Genomic DNA, 14,177 nt, shown 5'->3' on the forward strand with positions numbered 1-14,177 from the left:
TACCAACTGAAATTCAACAATACAGTGTTTACCTTTGCCCACTATATTTAAATTTAAATTCCTCATCCTTGTATTTAAATTGCTTCATGTCCTGCCCCACACTTAACTCTGCAAATTCCTTCAGCCTTATGCATACCGCTGCACCCTTCGGTCCTCTGCCCAGGACTTGTGTGTGTTGCTCCCATCCCCCACTCTCTTTCTCCAGCCTTTGGTGGCAGAGTCTGCAGCAGCCTTGGGGCCACTCTCTCCCTTTTGCTCCTCCACATGGAGAGCCAATATTGTCCAGGATAAGTACCAGAGTACTAAATTTAACAAAGGGGGTGAGAAATTGGGTATCGCCCCGTTTGGGACCTTAACGTTTAACAGTTTAAAAAATTAGCGGCAGGTGCTAATCATTTCAAACTTTAAAAAAATTTGGTGTTTGCGCTCCAAGAAGGAAGTGGAGCGCTAATTCAAGTGCTCCACTTCCATCCTGGAATGCAATCGGCAGAAAACAGGGCAGTGAGTTCAACACCGCTGCACACTGGGGTCGTGCAGCGCTGCCGCATTTAAAGGCTCCTTCCCTCCCTTAACGGGAAAAGCCATCGCTGCAGGCTCTGCAAAGAAAAAACACCTATCTTCTCCACGATGGCTGATCAATCGCGGGCAGGAACCGGCGAAAAAAGCTACTTACCTTGGCCACCTCACCTTTAAGCATCGCCCCCGGAGTGGCCGGCCTCCTGATGAACGACTCCTGCAGCTGCCGGTGTTTTTGCCTGGCGCTGCTGCAGAGGGCGGAACGCAATTTCGGGTTAGGGACAAGGGCAATGCGTACTGCGATGATGTCACAATCTCCGGGCAAATGAGATTGGGGCGCAATGCTGTATCACCACCGCAAAACTCCTGCCGGATACGCCGGGAGTGTCTGATCCTGTCGTGCCTAGTCGCAAAGCTATTTGCACCTCCCGTTAACACCCTCAGGGGCACTAACGGGAGGCGCAAAGGAACCCAATTTCCCTCCCCAAAGTGTCCATTCTAATATTCTTACCAACAAGCTGGAGCAATCAGTAACAGCATCAACACTTCGCCATGAGTCTGGCTGCCCATCAGACTACTTAATGTGGGGGAGGCTTGTACAGATCCCACCAAAAAAGGGATGCTTATGACAGATACCAGGAACTCAACATTGCAGAAATTCTAGGGGAGTATAAGAAGTGCAGAGGTGCAATTAAAAAAGATAAGCCTTACGAGCAATTAAGCAGGTACCAGCTGCCTCCAAAGAAATGGGAGTAATATGTAAAGAAATTAAAATGTAAGAGAGTGCATTGTACATGGACATGGATTTTAAGGCTTTTCATCAAACATGATTACTTTTAAAAGAAAGAAAAATAATGTTTCTCAGTTGAATTGTCAAAGCAATGGTGTTTCTTTGGCCACAAGTTTCCACATGATTTGCTCCTGATTTTTAAGAGCAACTGGTGTAGAACGGAGTATCTTAGAAATCGGAATTCTCCACATTTAGTTTTCTGCAGTTCTAGTCAGGTAGAACAGTTTCACTTTGGAACCAAATTTTTTTTTCAAAAGGGGGTGTGTCCGGCCACTGAAGCCTGATTTGAAAGTTTCCACAGTGAAAGCGTACTCCAAACTAACTTAGAATGGAGCAAGTGAAGATTTTTGTACGTTTGAAAAAACCTTGTCTACACTTTAAAAAAATCAGGCGCAGGTTACAAATTAGGCGTCGGGAACGAGGTGGGGGGGGGAAGGGAAGTCATTAAATTCTACAATCAATCCTTAGTTATACTTATACAAATATTATACAAATAAATCCAACCTGAATAAAAATTTATAAGCAAAGAAAAGATGAAATAAACCATGTTCTTACCTGTGTGAAAGTGCTTCAGGCAGGCCTTTCAGGCAGCGGTGTGGCATCAGTGTCTCTCGACGGCAGCGGCAGCAAGCAGCCTTCGAGCTGAGCTGCGGTGCTTGAGGCAGGCCTTCATTCCCCGCGAAGATGCAGCACCCGGACGGACTTGAGGCCATTCGGCCATGGGATTGCAGCGGCGTCAGTGGCTGGTCGGGAGCAGCAGCAGCCTTCGAGCTGTGAGGGGGACTGACTGAGGCCATTTGGACAGGGAGAGGCAGCCACATCGACATCTTTATATTTAAATTTGCAGAATGGGTTCACCACATATTATGCAATGGTTTGCTTCCTCATGCAAGACATTTTTTGTTCTTGGTGGAAGTTGATCCATTGCAAAGTTGAATTGGCACTTTTATTTCTCCAAACACACAGTCCTTAATTTGCAGGCACCGGTTCTGCAAGTTTAGCAGTGAAAAGCCGAACTCACTGATTTCAGCAGGTGATTTATTCAGCAGTGCTGCTAAAAGCACTCCCTCACACACAGAAATATCAAGAAAATTAAAATACAAGCCTTTGCAGAGGTCCAAGAAACAAATCTTCACTTTTTCTGCAGCACTTTTAAAAATGGCCGAGTGCCAATGTTTACTTCAGACTGCGCGTGCGCGAATGCTCCAACGCGCACGCGCAGGGTTGCCGGCACCAAGAAGCCTCATTTAAATTGTACCCGCCCCCTCCTACTTACAAAATCGGTGCGAGTGGTAGGCTCCGCCCCCTGTGCGCCGCGCCAAGGAGCTCGAGAATACCGCATTTTCTTTCAGGCGCCGTTTTCGGTGCGAAAAACAGGCGCCCAGCTCTGGCCACTGACGCCTGATTTCAAAGTTGCCACAGTGAAAACGTACTCCAAACTAACGTAGAATGGAACAAGTGAAGATTTTTGTAGAACTGAAAAAACCTTGTCAACGCATTAAAAAATCAGGCGCAGGTTACAAATTAGGCGTCCAGAATGAGGTGGTGGGGGGGGGGGGGGGGGGGAGGAGGGGGGAAGGGAAGTCATTAAATTTTATAATAAATCCTTACTTACACTTCTACAAATAATATACAAATAAATCCAACCTGAATAAACATTTATAAGCAAAGAAAAGATTAAATAAACCATCTTCCTACTTGTGTGAAAGTGCTTCAGCCAGGGAGAATGCTGCAGGCGTTCGTTCCCGCGGGGGAAGGGGAGAAAACCGTTCGTTCCCGCGGTGGGGAGGAGAAAGCCGTTCGTTCCTGCGGCGGGGGGAGGAGAAAGCCGTTCGTTCCTGCGGGGGGGGGGGGGGGGGGGGGGAGGAGAAAGCCGTTCGTTCCTGCGGGGGGGGGGGGGGGGGGGGAGAAAGCCGTTCGTTCCTGCGGGGGGGGGGGGGGGGGGGGGGGAGGAGAAAGCCGTTCTTTCCTGCGGGGGGGGGGGGGGGAGGAGAAAGCCGTTCGTTCCTGCGGGGGGGGGGGGGGGGGGGGGAGAGGAGAGGAGAAAGCCGTTCGTTCCCGCGGGGGGGGGGGGGGGGGGGGGGAGGGAGAAAGCCGTTCGTTCCCGCGGGGGGGGGGGGAGGAGAAAGCCGTTCGTTCCCGCGGGGGGGGAGGAGAAAGCCGTTCGTTCCCGCGGTGGGGGGGGAGAGGGGGAAGCCGTTCGTTCCCGCGGCGGGGGGGGGGGGGGGGGGGGGAGGGAGAAAGCCGTTCGTTCCCGCGGCGGGGGGGGGAGGAGAAAGCCGTTCGTTCCCGCGGGGGGGGGAGGGAGGAGAAAGCCGTTCGTTCCCGCGGGGGGGGGGGGGAGGAGGGAAACGGCTGCCTCAACTTTCTGAGGCTTCCTGCAGCCTTCTCCCTGCTGCAGGAAGCCTCAGTGCTGATGTGCTGATGGCAATGTGCTTTTATTAAAAAAATTTCAAAAATTAAAGAGCTACAAAGAACTACAAAAATGGCCGAGTGCCAATGTTTCCTTCACACTGTGCGTGCGCGAACGCTCCAACGCGCACGCGCAGCGTTGCCGCAGGAAAAAAACTAATTTAAATGGTACCCGCCCCCTCCCACTTACAAAATCTGCGCGAGTGTAGGCTCCGCCCCCCTGGGCGCCGCTCCAAACAGACAAGGAGCTGCAGGGCGCTCCAGAATCGCGCGTTTTTTTTCCGGCGCCGTTTTAGGCGCGAAAAACGGGCGCCCAGCTCGGAGTGGCGCCCGTTTTTTATCGTGTGGAAACTTGGGCCCATAGAGTGGAGGTACAAATCAGCTGTGAGCTGACTGAATGGTGGAACAGGCATGAGGGGCTGAATTATATCATGTTACTAATGAAATACCAAGTATGCAATAGTAGAAATGCTCACAGGTGCATGTGATGGTGGAGCTAACATTACAACAACTTGCATTTATAACGCCCTTAATGCAGAAAAAGGTCCCCCAGCCGCTTCACAGTGGTGGAATTAGACAAAATTGGATGCCAAGCCAAAGATGGAGATATTAGGAGGGGTGACCAAAAACTTGGCTAAAGAGGTGGGTTTTAAGGAGAGCCTTAAAAGAAGGAAAGTTGACGAGGCAGAAAGATTCAGGGAGGCAATTCCAGAATGTAAGGCCTAGATATATGAAGGCACATCTGCCAATGATGAGACAAAGGGAGTGAAGCATGCACAAGAAGCTAGAGTTGGAGAAAGCAGGATTCTCGAAGGGTTGTAAGGCTGGTGGAGGTTACAGAGATAGGGAGGCCTTAAACGGATTTGGACAAAGAATGAGAATTTTAAATTGGAGGTGTTGGGGATCAGAAGCCATAGTAGGTCAGCAAGGTGAGGGGTGATGGGTGTGTGGGACTTGGTGTGAGTTAGGAAATGAAAAATGATATATTTATAAAGAGTGGATGATGGGAGGCCAGCCAGGAGAGCATCAGAATAGTCAACAGAGCAGGTACCCAGTCGTCCTGGTTAACCCTTGCCAATGGATAAAGGCCGAGCTCTGTCAAGCCCTTCTGGTGGCTGGTGTGCAACGGTCACCACGTTAAAAAAATTCACGCACAGGCATCGTCCACCATTTCAATTGGAGTTCAGGACTAGAACATCGGGTCCTTCATAGAAACAGCTGTGAACGCGTGGAAGCAAGTCATCCTCGTTCGAGGGACCGCCTATGATAATGAGAATAGTCAAGTCTGTAGGTGATAAAGGAATGAAGGCTTCAGCTGCAAATGAGCTGAGGCAGGGGTGGAGACAGGTGATGTGACTGTGACCTGTAACTCAACAGTGAACCCCAGATAATTGAATCCAAATATAACCCTTTCAGCAAGGGACTGAAAATGATGTTTTAGAAAAGTAATGCTTTGGTTTATTATAACGAATCTGACAGCAGGTTAACAGATTCTGATAGTGCAATTTAGATATCTAACGGTTCTGCTGATTACACCAAATAGTCCATGTGCTAGCCAGAGGCGTAAAATAACACAACCTTGCAATCACATCAGCTTGACATGATCCATTTTAAGATTCCTGGAAATTCTAAGAGGAATGGCAAAGTTGTCCAAACTATGACTGAGAGCCATATGCGGCACGCATTCCAGCCCAGAGAGCTTCAATAACTATTCTATTTGTTGTTTGAATTTTGGGGGTTCTCGAGGTTTGGAAATGCACTTTGGCTCGTGCTATTATCTGACTGGTATTTGTGTCGATACCTCTTTAGAGAGTAGTCAAAGCCATGCATTGTTACAAAATGCATCAATGTTCTATTAACTAACTAAAACATATTAGACTTAAGAGTTACAGGAGCCAGTGCTGAGCTCCACGAGTCTGTAGTCCAGCCTAGGCGTATGCAGACAAACTCACACACCCACAAGAGACAGAGACAGAGTCATTTGCAAGATACGTGACCACGATACAGGCATCACACACCTACAACAAACGAGTGGCCCGTGTCCTATCTTTCCACTCCACAGAAAAAAGATTCACTGTACACCCATTTGAGTTCAATAAAAATAAGCATAGCGGAACGTTTTGCTGAACACACAAACGCAAACAAGCACTTCAGAAACACAATCCTTCAATCGAGCTGGAGGCTTGCGCTATCTTCCAGATCTGCGATTGGTGTCTGAATACCAGGCGTTTCTGGTGTTGTAGGTGTCTTGCTTAGTTGAATACCGAAGCTGCAGGAGCAATGTCCCCTTTTTTCTTCGTGTGCAGTCCCTTTAAATTTGCTGCACGGTATCTTCTAGTGACAACAGCTTATGAGTGACTTGCACAGGACCTCCCAATTGATGCACAGCTGCACGCCCGCGCAGATTAGGGGGAGCATTGTGCAGGAATGTTCCCGCTATAGGAAGTAGTGTCGTGCACCCACGACCCATAAGTCTCTGTGCAGGGCTTGTACCTACACCCTCACTTAGCCTCTTCCACCAATCTAATAGAGCTAAGAACTCTGATTGACCGTTCTCCTTACATTTCGTGAAGAGTCATTTGACGGTCTCGACAGCATTCTTGACTTTGCTACTGCATTGCAGGGAGAGAGGTGATGACATCACATGTTTAAATCCCCATATTTTGCTGACGCAAATTGTGGACCGTAATGTTACTAGGATCTCTTGTAGTCCAAATCTTGAAAATATTTTCTTGAGTTCTCTCAGAATGCTGCTTGCAGTGGTTACTTCAATAATGTTACTGTAATAATCACACACAACGAGCAGAGTATGGCCATGTAATTTACAAAGGTCAGCCCTAACCTTCGACCAAGGCCTAGCCACAATCTCGTGCTGTAGTCGTGGTTCCTTACTTGGAGAACTGTGATGAGCCAAACAGATATTACATTTCACGATGTATTGTTTGAGCTCTGTTGACATTCAGGGCCAATAGAGGCTATCCCAGAATCTAAGGATACAACCTTCTATGCCGAAGTGCATTGAATGTGCGATTGCTATTAATTCCTTACATAGTGCAACTAGCACCATGAGTTGCTGTCCCTTGAATATCAATTCACGTTGGACAGTTAGCTCGTCTCGAAACTCAAAGTAAGGGTTGAGGCATTCAGGTATTTCTGACTTGATCCCAGGCCAGCCTTGCTGAATGATTACACACAGTTGCTTCTGAACCAGGTCACTCACTGCAGCATGGTTAAGTTGTTGCCAGCCTGAGTCTCAATGATTGATTTCTTCCAGCTCACATGTAAAATCGCAGGCGTTAACTTCTTGCAGGTATACTCTACTAAATGCATCAGCTAGAGCCACCTTTGCTTATATAAAACTCTCAGACTGTATTTTTGGAGTCTTAACGGCATTAGTTAAAAGTTATTTCGGCACATTGTTTAGTGGCTTGAGCACTACTTATTCCAACGGACATGGATCAGTTCCAATTTTCACCACATCCCAACCTTTGATGTAGGCTTCAAAGTTAACACAGGTGAACATAATCGCGAGAACTTCTTTCTCGATCTTTGCATACCTCATCTCTGCTGATAATGTTCTTGATGCATAGGCAGCTGGTTGTCCATTCAGCATCATTGCTACTCCAAGTCCAGATTGAGATGCGCCAGATTGTAGGGCTATTTCTTCCTTGAGATTGTAGTAATGGAGGACTGGCACACTGGTGATCGCTACTTTAACACGGTGCAACACCAATTTGTGATTCTCCCCAGAACCATTCTGCCTTCTTCTGCATCAAATCTCTGAGCGGTTGTGTGATGAATCGGGATGACTTTAGCACTGTGTAGCTACATCTTCAATAGTCAGCAGAGGATAATGCTTTCACTTGATAGGTTTGTTTAAGTCTTTGGGATCTAAGCAGGTGTGTAGCGTACCATTCTTCTTAGGTACAACTGATCCACGAGATTGCCATTGTTACAGAAGCAATGATGTTCTGTCTGACCAGACCATCCAAGATTTCCTTCAGCTTATCCCTTAAAGCCACTGGTACTTGACATGGGACATGTTGAACCGGATCTACTGCCTTTTTGAGCCCGATTCAGAACTCCTTGTCGAGCCTGATTGGGTACGCTCCACCAACTTGTCCTACCCCTGTCAAGGTTCGAGGATGTTTCTGTATTAAACACTCCTTGGTAAGTGGCTTGCAGTTGTCGAACATGTATACAGATGCACCAGTAGAGGGTGTTCTATTAATTTCATCATTATCTGTATACTTAATAATATTCGTGCCCATGCAGGCCTTTCTACCTGGCAGAGGGCGTATAGTCTTACTATCGATGAACTTAGTCCAATTTACACTTAAAGTCACCACATTGGACCAGGATTTGCACTTGTCCTTTAATGGGGAGTCTTGAACCGCTGTAAGCTACAATCTCAGTCTTAAATGGTTCAAGCTTTGCTAGCTTAAAATCTTGTGTAGCTTTTTGATATAGGTGAAGCAGAATCACATTACATTGTGCACCCGACTATTGAGAGTTGAAGTAGTTGCCCAACTCCAACTTAAGTGCAACACACTGCGAGTCATCTGAACCAATGGCACTGGTCTAACTGGCCCTATGGTATAAGGTATTGGTGAGGCCACACCTGGAATACTGTGTGCAGTTTTGGTTTCCATATTTTCGAAAGGATATATTTACTTTGGAGGCAGTTCAGAGAAGGTTCACTAGGTTGATTCCGGGGATGAGTTATGAGGAAAGGTTGAGTAGGTTGGGCCTCTACTCATTGCAATTCAGAAGAATGAAAGGTGATCTTATCAAAATGTATAAGATTATGAGGGGGCTTGACAGGGTGGATGCAGAGAGGATGTTTCCACTGATAGGGGAGACTCAAACTAGAGGGCACGATCTTAGAATAAGCGGCCGTCCATTTAAAACAGAGATGAGGAAAAATTTCTTCTCTCAGAGGGTTGTGAATCTGTGGAATTCGCTGCCTCAGAGAGCTGTGGAAGCTGGGACATTGAATAAATTTAAGACAGAAATAGACGGTTTCTTAATCGATAAGGGGATAAGAGGTTATGGGGAGCGGGCAGGGAAGTGGAGCTGAGTCCATGATCAGATCAGCCATGATCTTATTGAATGGCGGAGCAGGCTCGAGGGGCCATATGGCCTACTCCTGTTCCTATTTCTTATGTTCTTATGATGACAAAGACTTCTTCTGTACTTGGTTCATCATCTATTGCTCTAGTTATCTGTTGTTGTGCAGGCAATTCTTTTTCACATCATTTCACTGTGAAATGGTTGCTTTTGCCACACGTTGCACAGTTGGGCACGGTTCTTTTTTGTGGCACTTGTGGCTCTTCCCACAATTCCAGTATACACGATTCTATGGGGAGCTGCTGGCAATGTCCCAAAGTTTCCCTCTGTTTCATCTTGGGGTCTCCTTGGCTTTCTGTACTGCACTCACATTCTGCCCACTCGAATCCCTGATGACTTTGCTGTATCACTATGCTTTCAGATGCGATTCAAATCTCATCAGTCACCAACAGGGTTAGATTAGCCTCTCAAAGCAGTCTCTCTCGCATCTTTGTATCCACAATCCTAAACATGAGTTGGTCTCGGAGTATCACTTCTGGCATTATAGAGTAGAAATCGCACCCTTTGGTGAGTTTTAGCAGTGCTGCACAATACTGGTTGTATGTTTTACTAATTTCTTGTATTCTCCTGTTGAAATTATAGCTATCAAAACAAATGTTCTTGTGTGGTTGGCAAGAGAACTTCGCCATCTTGTCTCCGTTGCCAGCTTCAGCCCAGTCTGACCACGTGGAGTAGACTTCACGCGATTCATCCCCTATTATTGTTAGAAGTGTCGCTACCTGCACTCGTTGCGGCTTCTGGTCAAGCTCCATCGCAATTATGTAGTTTTTCCAGGCTCACTCGAATCGCTCCCACTTTCCTGAAGCATTAGCGCCTTGGATGGTGAGAGCCGGACGTGGTGATAGAGCATATCCTGACGACATTGTAAACACGCTGGAGATGTTGAGCAACTGTTTAAGTTTTGCAGGCCATTAATATGTCCAACAAAAGTGAAAAGTTATTTTAAACAATCACTACCATCTCTGTCACCATGTGTTGATACCTCGTTAGAGAGTAGCCAAAGCTTTGCATTGTTAGAAAGAATATCAATGTTTTATGAACTAATTAAAACATATTAAACGTACAAGAGTTGCAGGAGCCAGTACTGAGTTTCACGTGTCTGCAGCCCAATGTACACACGCATGCAGAGTAGAATCATGTGACCATGACGTCGGCACCACGCAGTACAGCAAATGAGGCCCCTATGTCACAGTTTAAAATCAAAACACCAACATCTGTTAGTATTTACAGCTTGATTCATATGCAACTTAATGGGAGCATTAAGGTAAACTTTACATGTGGCCCTTCAGGCTCCACATCAGCCACAAAAACAAAAATGTCTGAATACTGGCATGGCATATCCAGTAGCAGAAGATAAACTTGTCAGTAAAATATTATTCAAAATGCATAAACTTTGCAGAAACCTGTAGCTAGCGGGAAATGATGGGAAATGTTATTACAAGTAAACAGAGGATGGAATAAAGGAAACTAGAGATAAGATTAGATAATCACAATAACTGATTGTACCTGATGCTACACATGATTTAGTTTGTTAAAGTAAAAAATGCAAAGCACAATGTTAATGTTTGTGCTGCAGTTTCAACATCACAGCAACCAACACCATTGTTGGTGCAAACTGTTCAAAACTGCAGACAAAAAACTCCCTTTAACCATCTAAATGAAAATCCACATTTAAAAATTCTAACAAGCTTAATTCTCACACATTCAAAATTGATTGAATGCAATCAAGTCTTAGCATTAAAATAGTTACAATTTACTCCCTGCATTTCAACAACAAAACAATTTGCATTTATGTAGCGCTTTTAATGCAGCAAAACATACCAAAGTGTTTAAGAGTGATATCAATAAAAACATTTTTGACACTGATGGAGATATCAAGACACATGACCAAAAGCTTGGTCCAAGTGGTTGGTTTTAAGGAGGATCTGAAAGAAGGAAAGAGAAATAGAGGGGTTCAGGGAGGGAATTCCAGAGCTTAGGGCCCTGAAGGCACGGCCACCAATGGTGGAGTGTAAAAAAAATTAAGACTTGGATTTACATTGCACCTTTCATAACTGCCGGATGTCTCAAAGCGCTTTGCAGCCAAAGAAGTATTTTGATTGTCGTCGCTGTTGTAATGTGATTAAAATCAGGGATGCACAAGATATCTCGGAGGGTCGTGGTGCTGCAGATCACAGAGATAGGAAGGGGTGAAGCCATGGAGGAATTTGAAAACAAGGAGGAGAATTTTTAAATTGAGGAATTGCTCAATCGAGAGACAATGTAGGTCAGCAAGCAGAGGGGTGATGGGTGATGGGTGAGCGGGACTTTGTGTGAGTTAGGACACTGGCAGCACAGTTTTGGGTCACCTCTAGTTTACCCAGGGTAGAATGTGGGAGGCCAGCCAGGAGTGCATTGGAATCGTCAATTGTAGCAAATTTACTCAGTTTCGATTTCATTAAACGAAATGATTTAAAGTAGTATTTAAAAACGGGAATTGTGACATTAAAAGTTCAGACAGTTTGAAACTTTTGCTACTTTGTGAATGTTCCGAACTGACCGGTTGGCCGGGGATTTCTGCCAATTCCCTCCCGCTCAGCAACCGCCCACCGGTTTACAGCGACTGTACGGGAGCTGAAGAGAAGGCCCAGCTTACCAGCGGGTAAATCTCACGTAAGAACACTTCTTTATCAACATTTCTGTGCACGGCGACCGTAGATTTCCTCTGATGATCCATGTTGAAATTCAACAGGAACCGCTCTGAGCGGTTTCCATCGCAACTGCGGCCGGTCCGCGGAAAACTGCAACCCCCCGGGCCCGGAGAGCCACACAGACAGATCCTGGGCTGGGAGCGAGACACAGGCAGATCCTGGGAGGGAGAGAGAGAGACAGACTGATTCTGGGAGAGAGACACAGACTTAATCTGGGAGTGAGGCACAGACAGATCCTGGGCTGGGAGGGAGACACAGACTGATCCTGGGCTGGGAGGGAGACACAGACTGATCATGGGCTGGGAGGGAGACACAGACAGATCCTGGGAGGGAGACACAGACTGAATCTGGGAGAGAGACACAGAAGGATCCTTGGAGAGAGACACAGACTTAATCTGGGAGAGAGGCACAGACAGATCCTGGGAGAGAGAAACAGACAGATCCTGGGAGGGAGACACAGACTGATCCTGGGAGAGAGACACAGACTGATCCTGGGAGGGAGACACAGACTGATCCCGGGAGTGACACAGAAGGATCCTGGGGGAGAGAGACACTGACAGGTCCTGGGAGAGAGAAACAGACTGATCCTGGGAGAGAGACACGGACAGATCCCGGGAGAGAGACACAGACAGATCCTGGGAGAGAGACATTGACAGGTCCTGGGAGAGAGAAACAGACTGATCCTAGGAGAGAGAGACTGACAGACCCTGGGAGAGTGACACAGACAGAACCTGGGAGAGTGACACGGACTGATCCTGGGAGAGAGAGAAGGACAGATCCTGGTTGAGAGACACAGACAGATCCTGGGAGAGACAGACTGACAGATCCTGGGAGTGACACAGAAGGATCCTGGGAGAGAGACACAGACAGATCATGGGAGAGACAGACAGACAGATTGTAAAGTCCTTACTCTATAGTATGAAACCACACAAGGCACATCCTGGGGACAAGGTCACACACAGACCTTCACTCTTTATTTGCAGCACTAAGACAACCTAACCCTGCGTGGGACCTCCCTTTATATACCTGGGTGCCCAGGTATGGGGCAGTCTCCCACAAGTGCACCTCTTATGGTCAAGGTGTGCATCAAGGTCAAGTGTGTACGGTAATACAGTGGTGTTACATACATGACATCACCTTCCCCCCCCAAAGTCATATTGGGATCATAGGTTTAGTCTTTCAGGTGGTCTACGCTCCCTCGAGAAGCGCCGCAGTTGGGGCTCTGGTTGTTGGACACTAACATGAGTGTCTGTCACCTGTGGTGATTCCGGCCTGTCTGGGCTGACCGCAGGGACTGTGCATTATGCTGATTGCTCTTGTTGCTCGTTCACTGGCGGTGGTGTGAGTTCCAACTCGTGGTCTTCTTCAGGTTTCTCCGTGTCAGTGCTGAACCTTTTTTTTATACTTGGTCCAGATGCTTGCGGCATATCTGACCATTGTTGAGTTTTACCACGATGACCCTATTCCGCTCTTTGTCAATTACAGTATCCTCAAGCCATTTGGGCCCCATGACGTGATTGAGGACAAATACGGGATCATTTATTTCTATACACCTCCCCTCTGAATTGCGGTCATGGTACTCGTTTTGGGACTGGCGCTTGCCCTCAACAATGTTGGTCAGGACTGGGTGAATGAGGGACAACCGAGTTTTAAGTGTCCGTTTCATTAGTAGATCTGCGGGCGGGACCCCAGTGAGCGAGTGCGGTCGGGATCTGTAGGCCAGCAGGAGGCGCGATAGGCGGCATTGTAGGGAGGGTCCTTGGATCCTGAGCATACCTTGCTTAATGATTTGGACCGCACGTTCCGCCTGGCCATTGGAGGCCGGCTTGAACGGCGCTGTCCTGATGTGGTTGATGCCATTACCCGACATGAACTCCCGGAATTCGTAGCTTGTGAAACATGGGCCATTATCACTAACCAGGAAGTCCGGCAAGCCTGCTGAGCGCGTCTGCGCAATTTTCGGTGCCGGGCCGGTGCCGAATTGTGTAGTCATAAGCAGCCAGCGTGAGGGCCCATCGCTGTATGCGAGCTGATGCATTGGCCTTGACAGCCTTGCTGTCTGACCACAGGGACATTAATGGCTTGTGGTCTGTCTCTAATTCAAATTTCCTACCAAAGAGGTACTGATGCATTTTTTTTACACCATAGACACATGCAAGCGCTTCTTTCTCAACCATGCCATATCCCCGTTCAGCTTGAGAGAGTGACCTGGAGGCATAAGCCACAGGTTGCAGTTGACCCTCAGCATTGCCCTGCTGCAACACGCACCCAACCCCATAGGATGATGCATCACATGTCAGAACCAATTTTTTACAGGGGTCGTAGGGGTCGTACAAAGTCAACAATTTGTTAGAACAAAGTAAGTTCCATGCCTGATCGAAAGCCCGTTCCTGACAGTCCCCCCAAAACCAATCGCATCCCTTTCGCAGGATCACGTGCAGCTCCAACAACGTGCTCAAGTTCGGCAGAAAGTTCCCGAAATAGTTCAACAGTCCCAGGAATGAACGTAACTCCGATGTGTTGCAGGGCCTGGATGCTCGTCGAATCGCCTCTGTTTTGGATTCGGTGGGCCGAATCCCATCTGCAGCAACCCTCCTGCCCAGAAACTCAACCTCAGGAGCTAAAAACATACATTTAGA

General features: G+C 47.2%; 1 protein-coding gene across 3 annotated transcripts in view; it reads right to left on the reverse strand.

Moving 5' to 3' along the window:
• Positions 1–14,177, reverse strand: part of tyw5 (tRNA-yW synthesizing protein 5) — a 106,732-nt gene that overhangs the window by 81,902 nt on the left and 10,653 nt on the right. For 2 of the 3 annotated variants that reach the window (XM_070874833.1, XM_070874832.1), the window contains exon 1: positions 11,484–11,927. In XM_070874833.1, coding sequence (XP_070730934.1) covers positions 11,484–11,834 — 351 coding nt within the window. In that variant the 5' untranslated portion in view covers positions 11,835–11,927. Of the gene's footprint in view, positions 1–11,483; positions 11,928–14,177 lie in introns of those variants that run through there. The other variant, XM_070874834.1, reaches the window with a different exon arrangement.

This window comes from Pristiophorus japonicus, chromosome 3 (genome assembly GCF_044704955.1).
Source record: "Pristiophorus japonicus isolate sPriJap1 chromosome 3, sPriJap1.hap1, whole genome shotgun sequence".
NCBI lineage: Eukaryota > Metazoa > Chordata > Chondrichthyes > Pristiophoridae > Pristiophorus > Pristiophorus japonicus.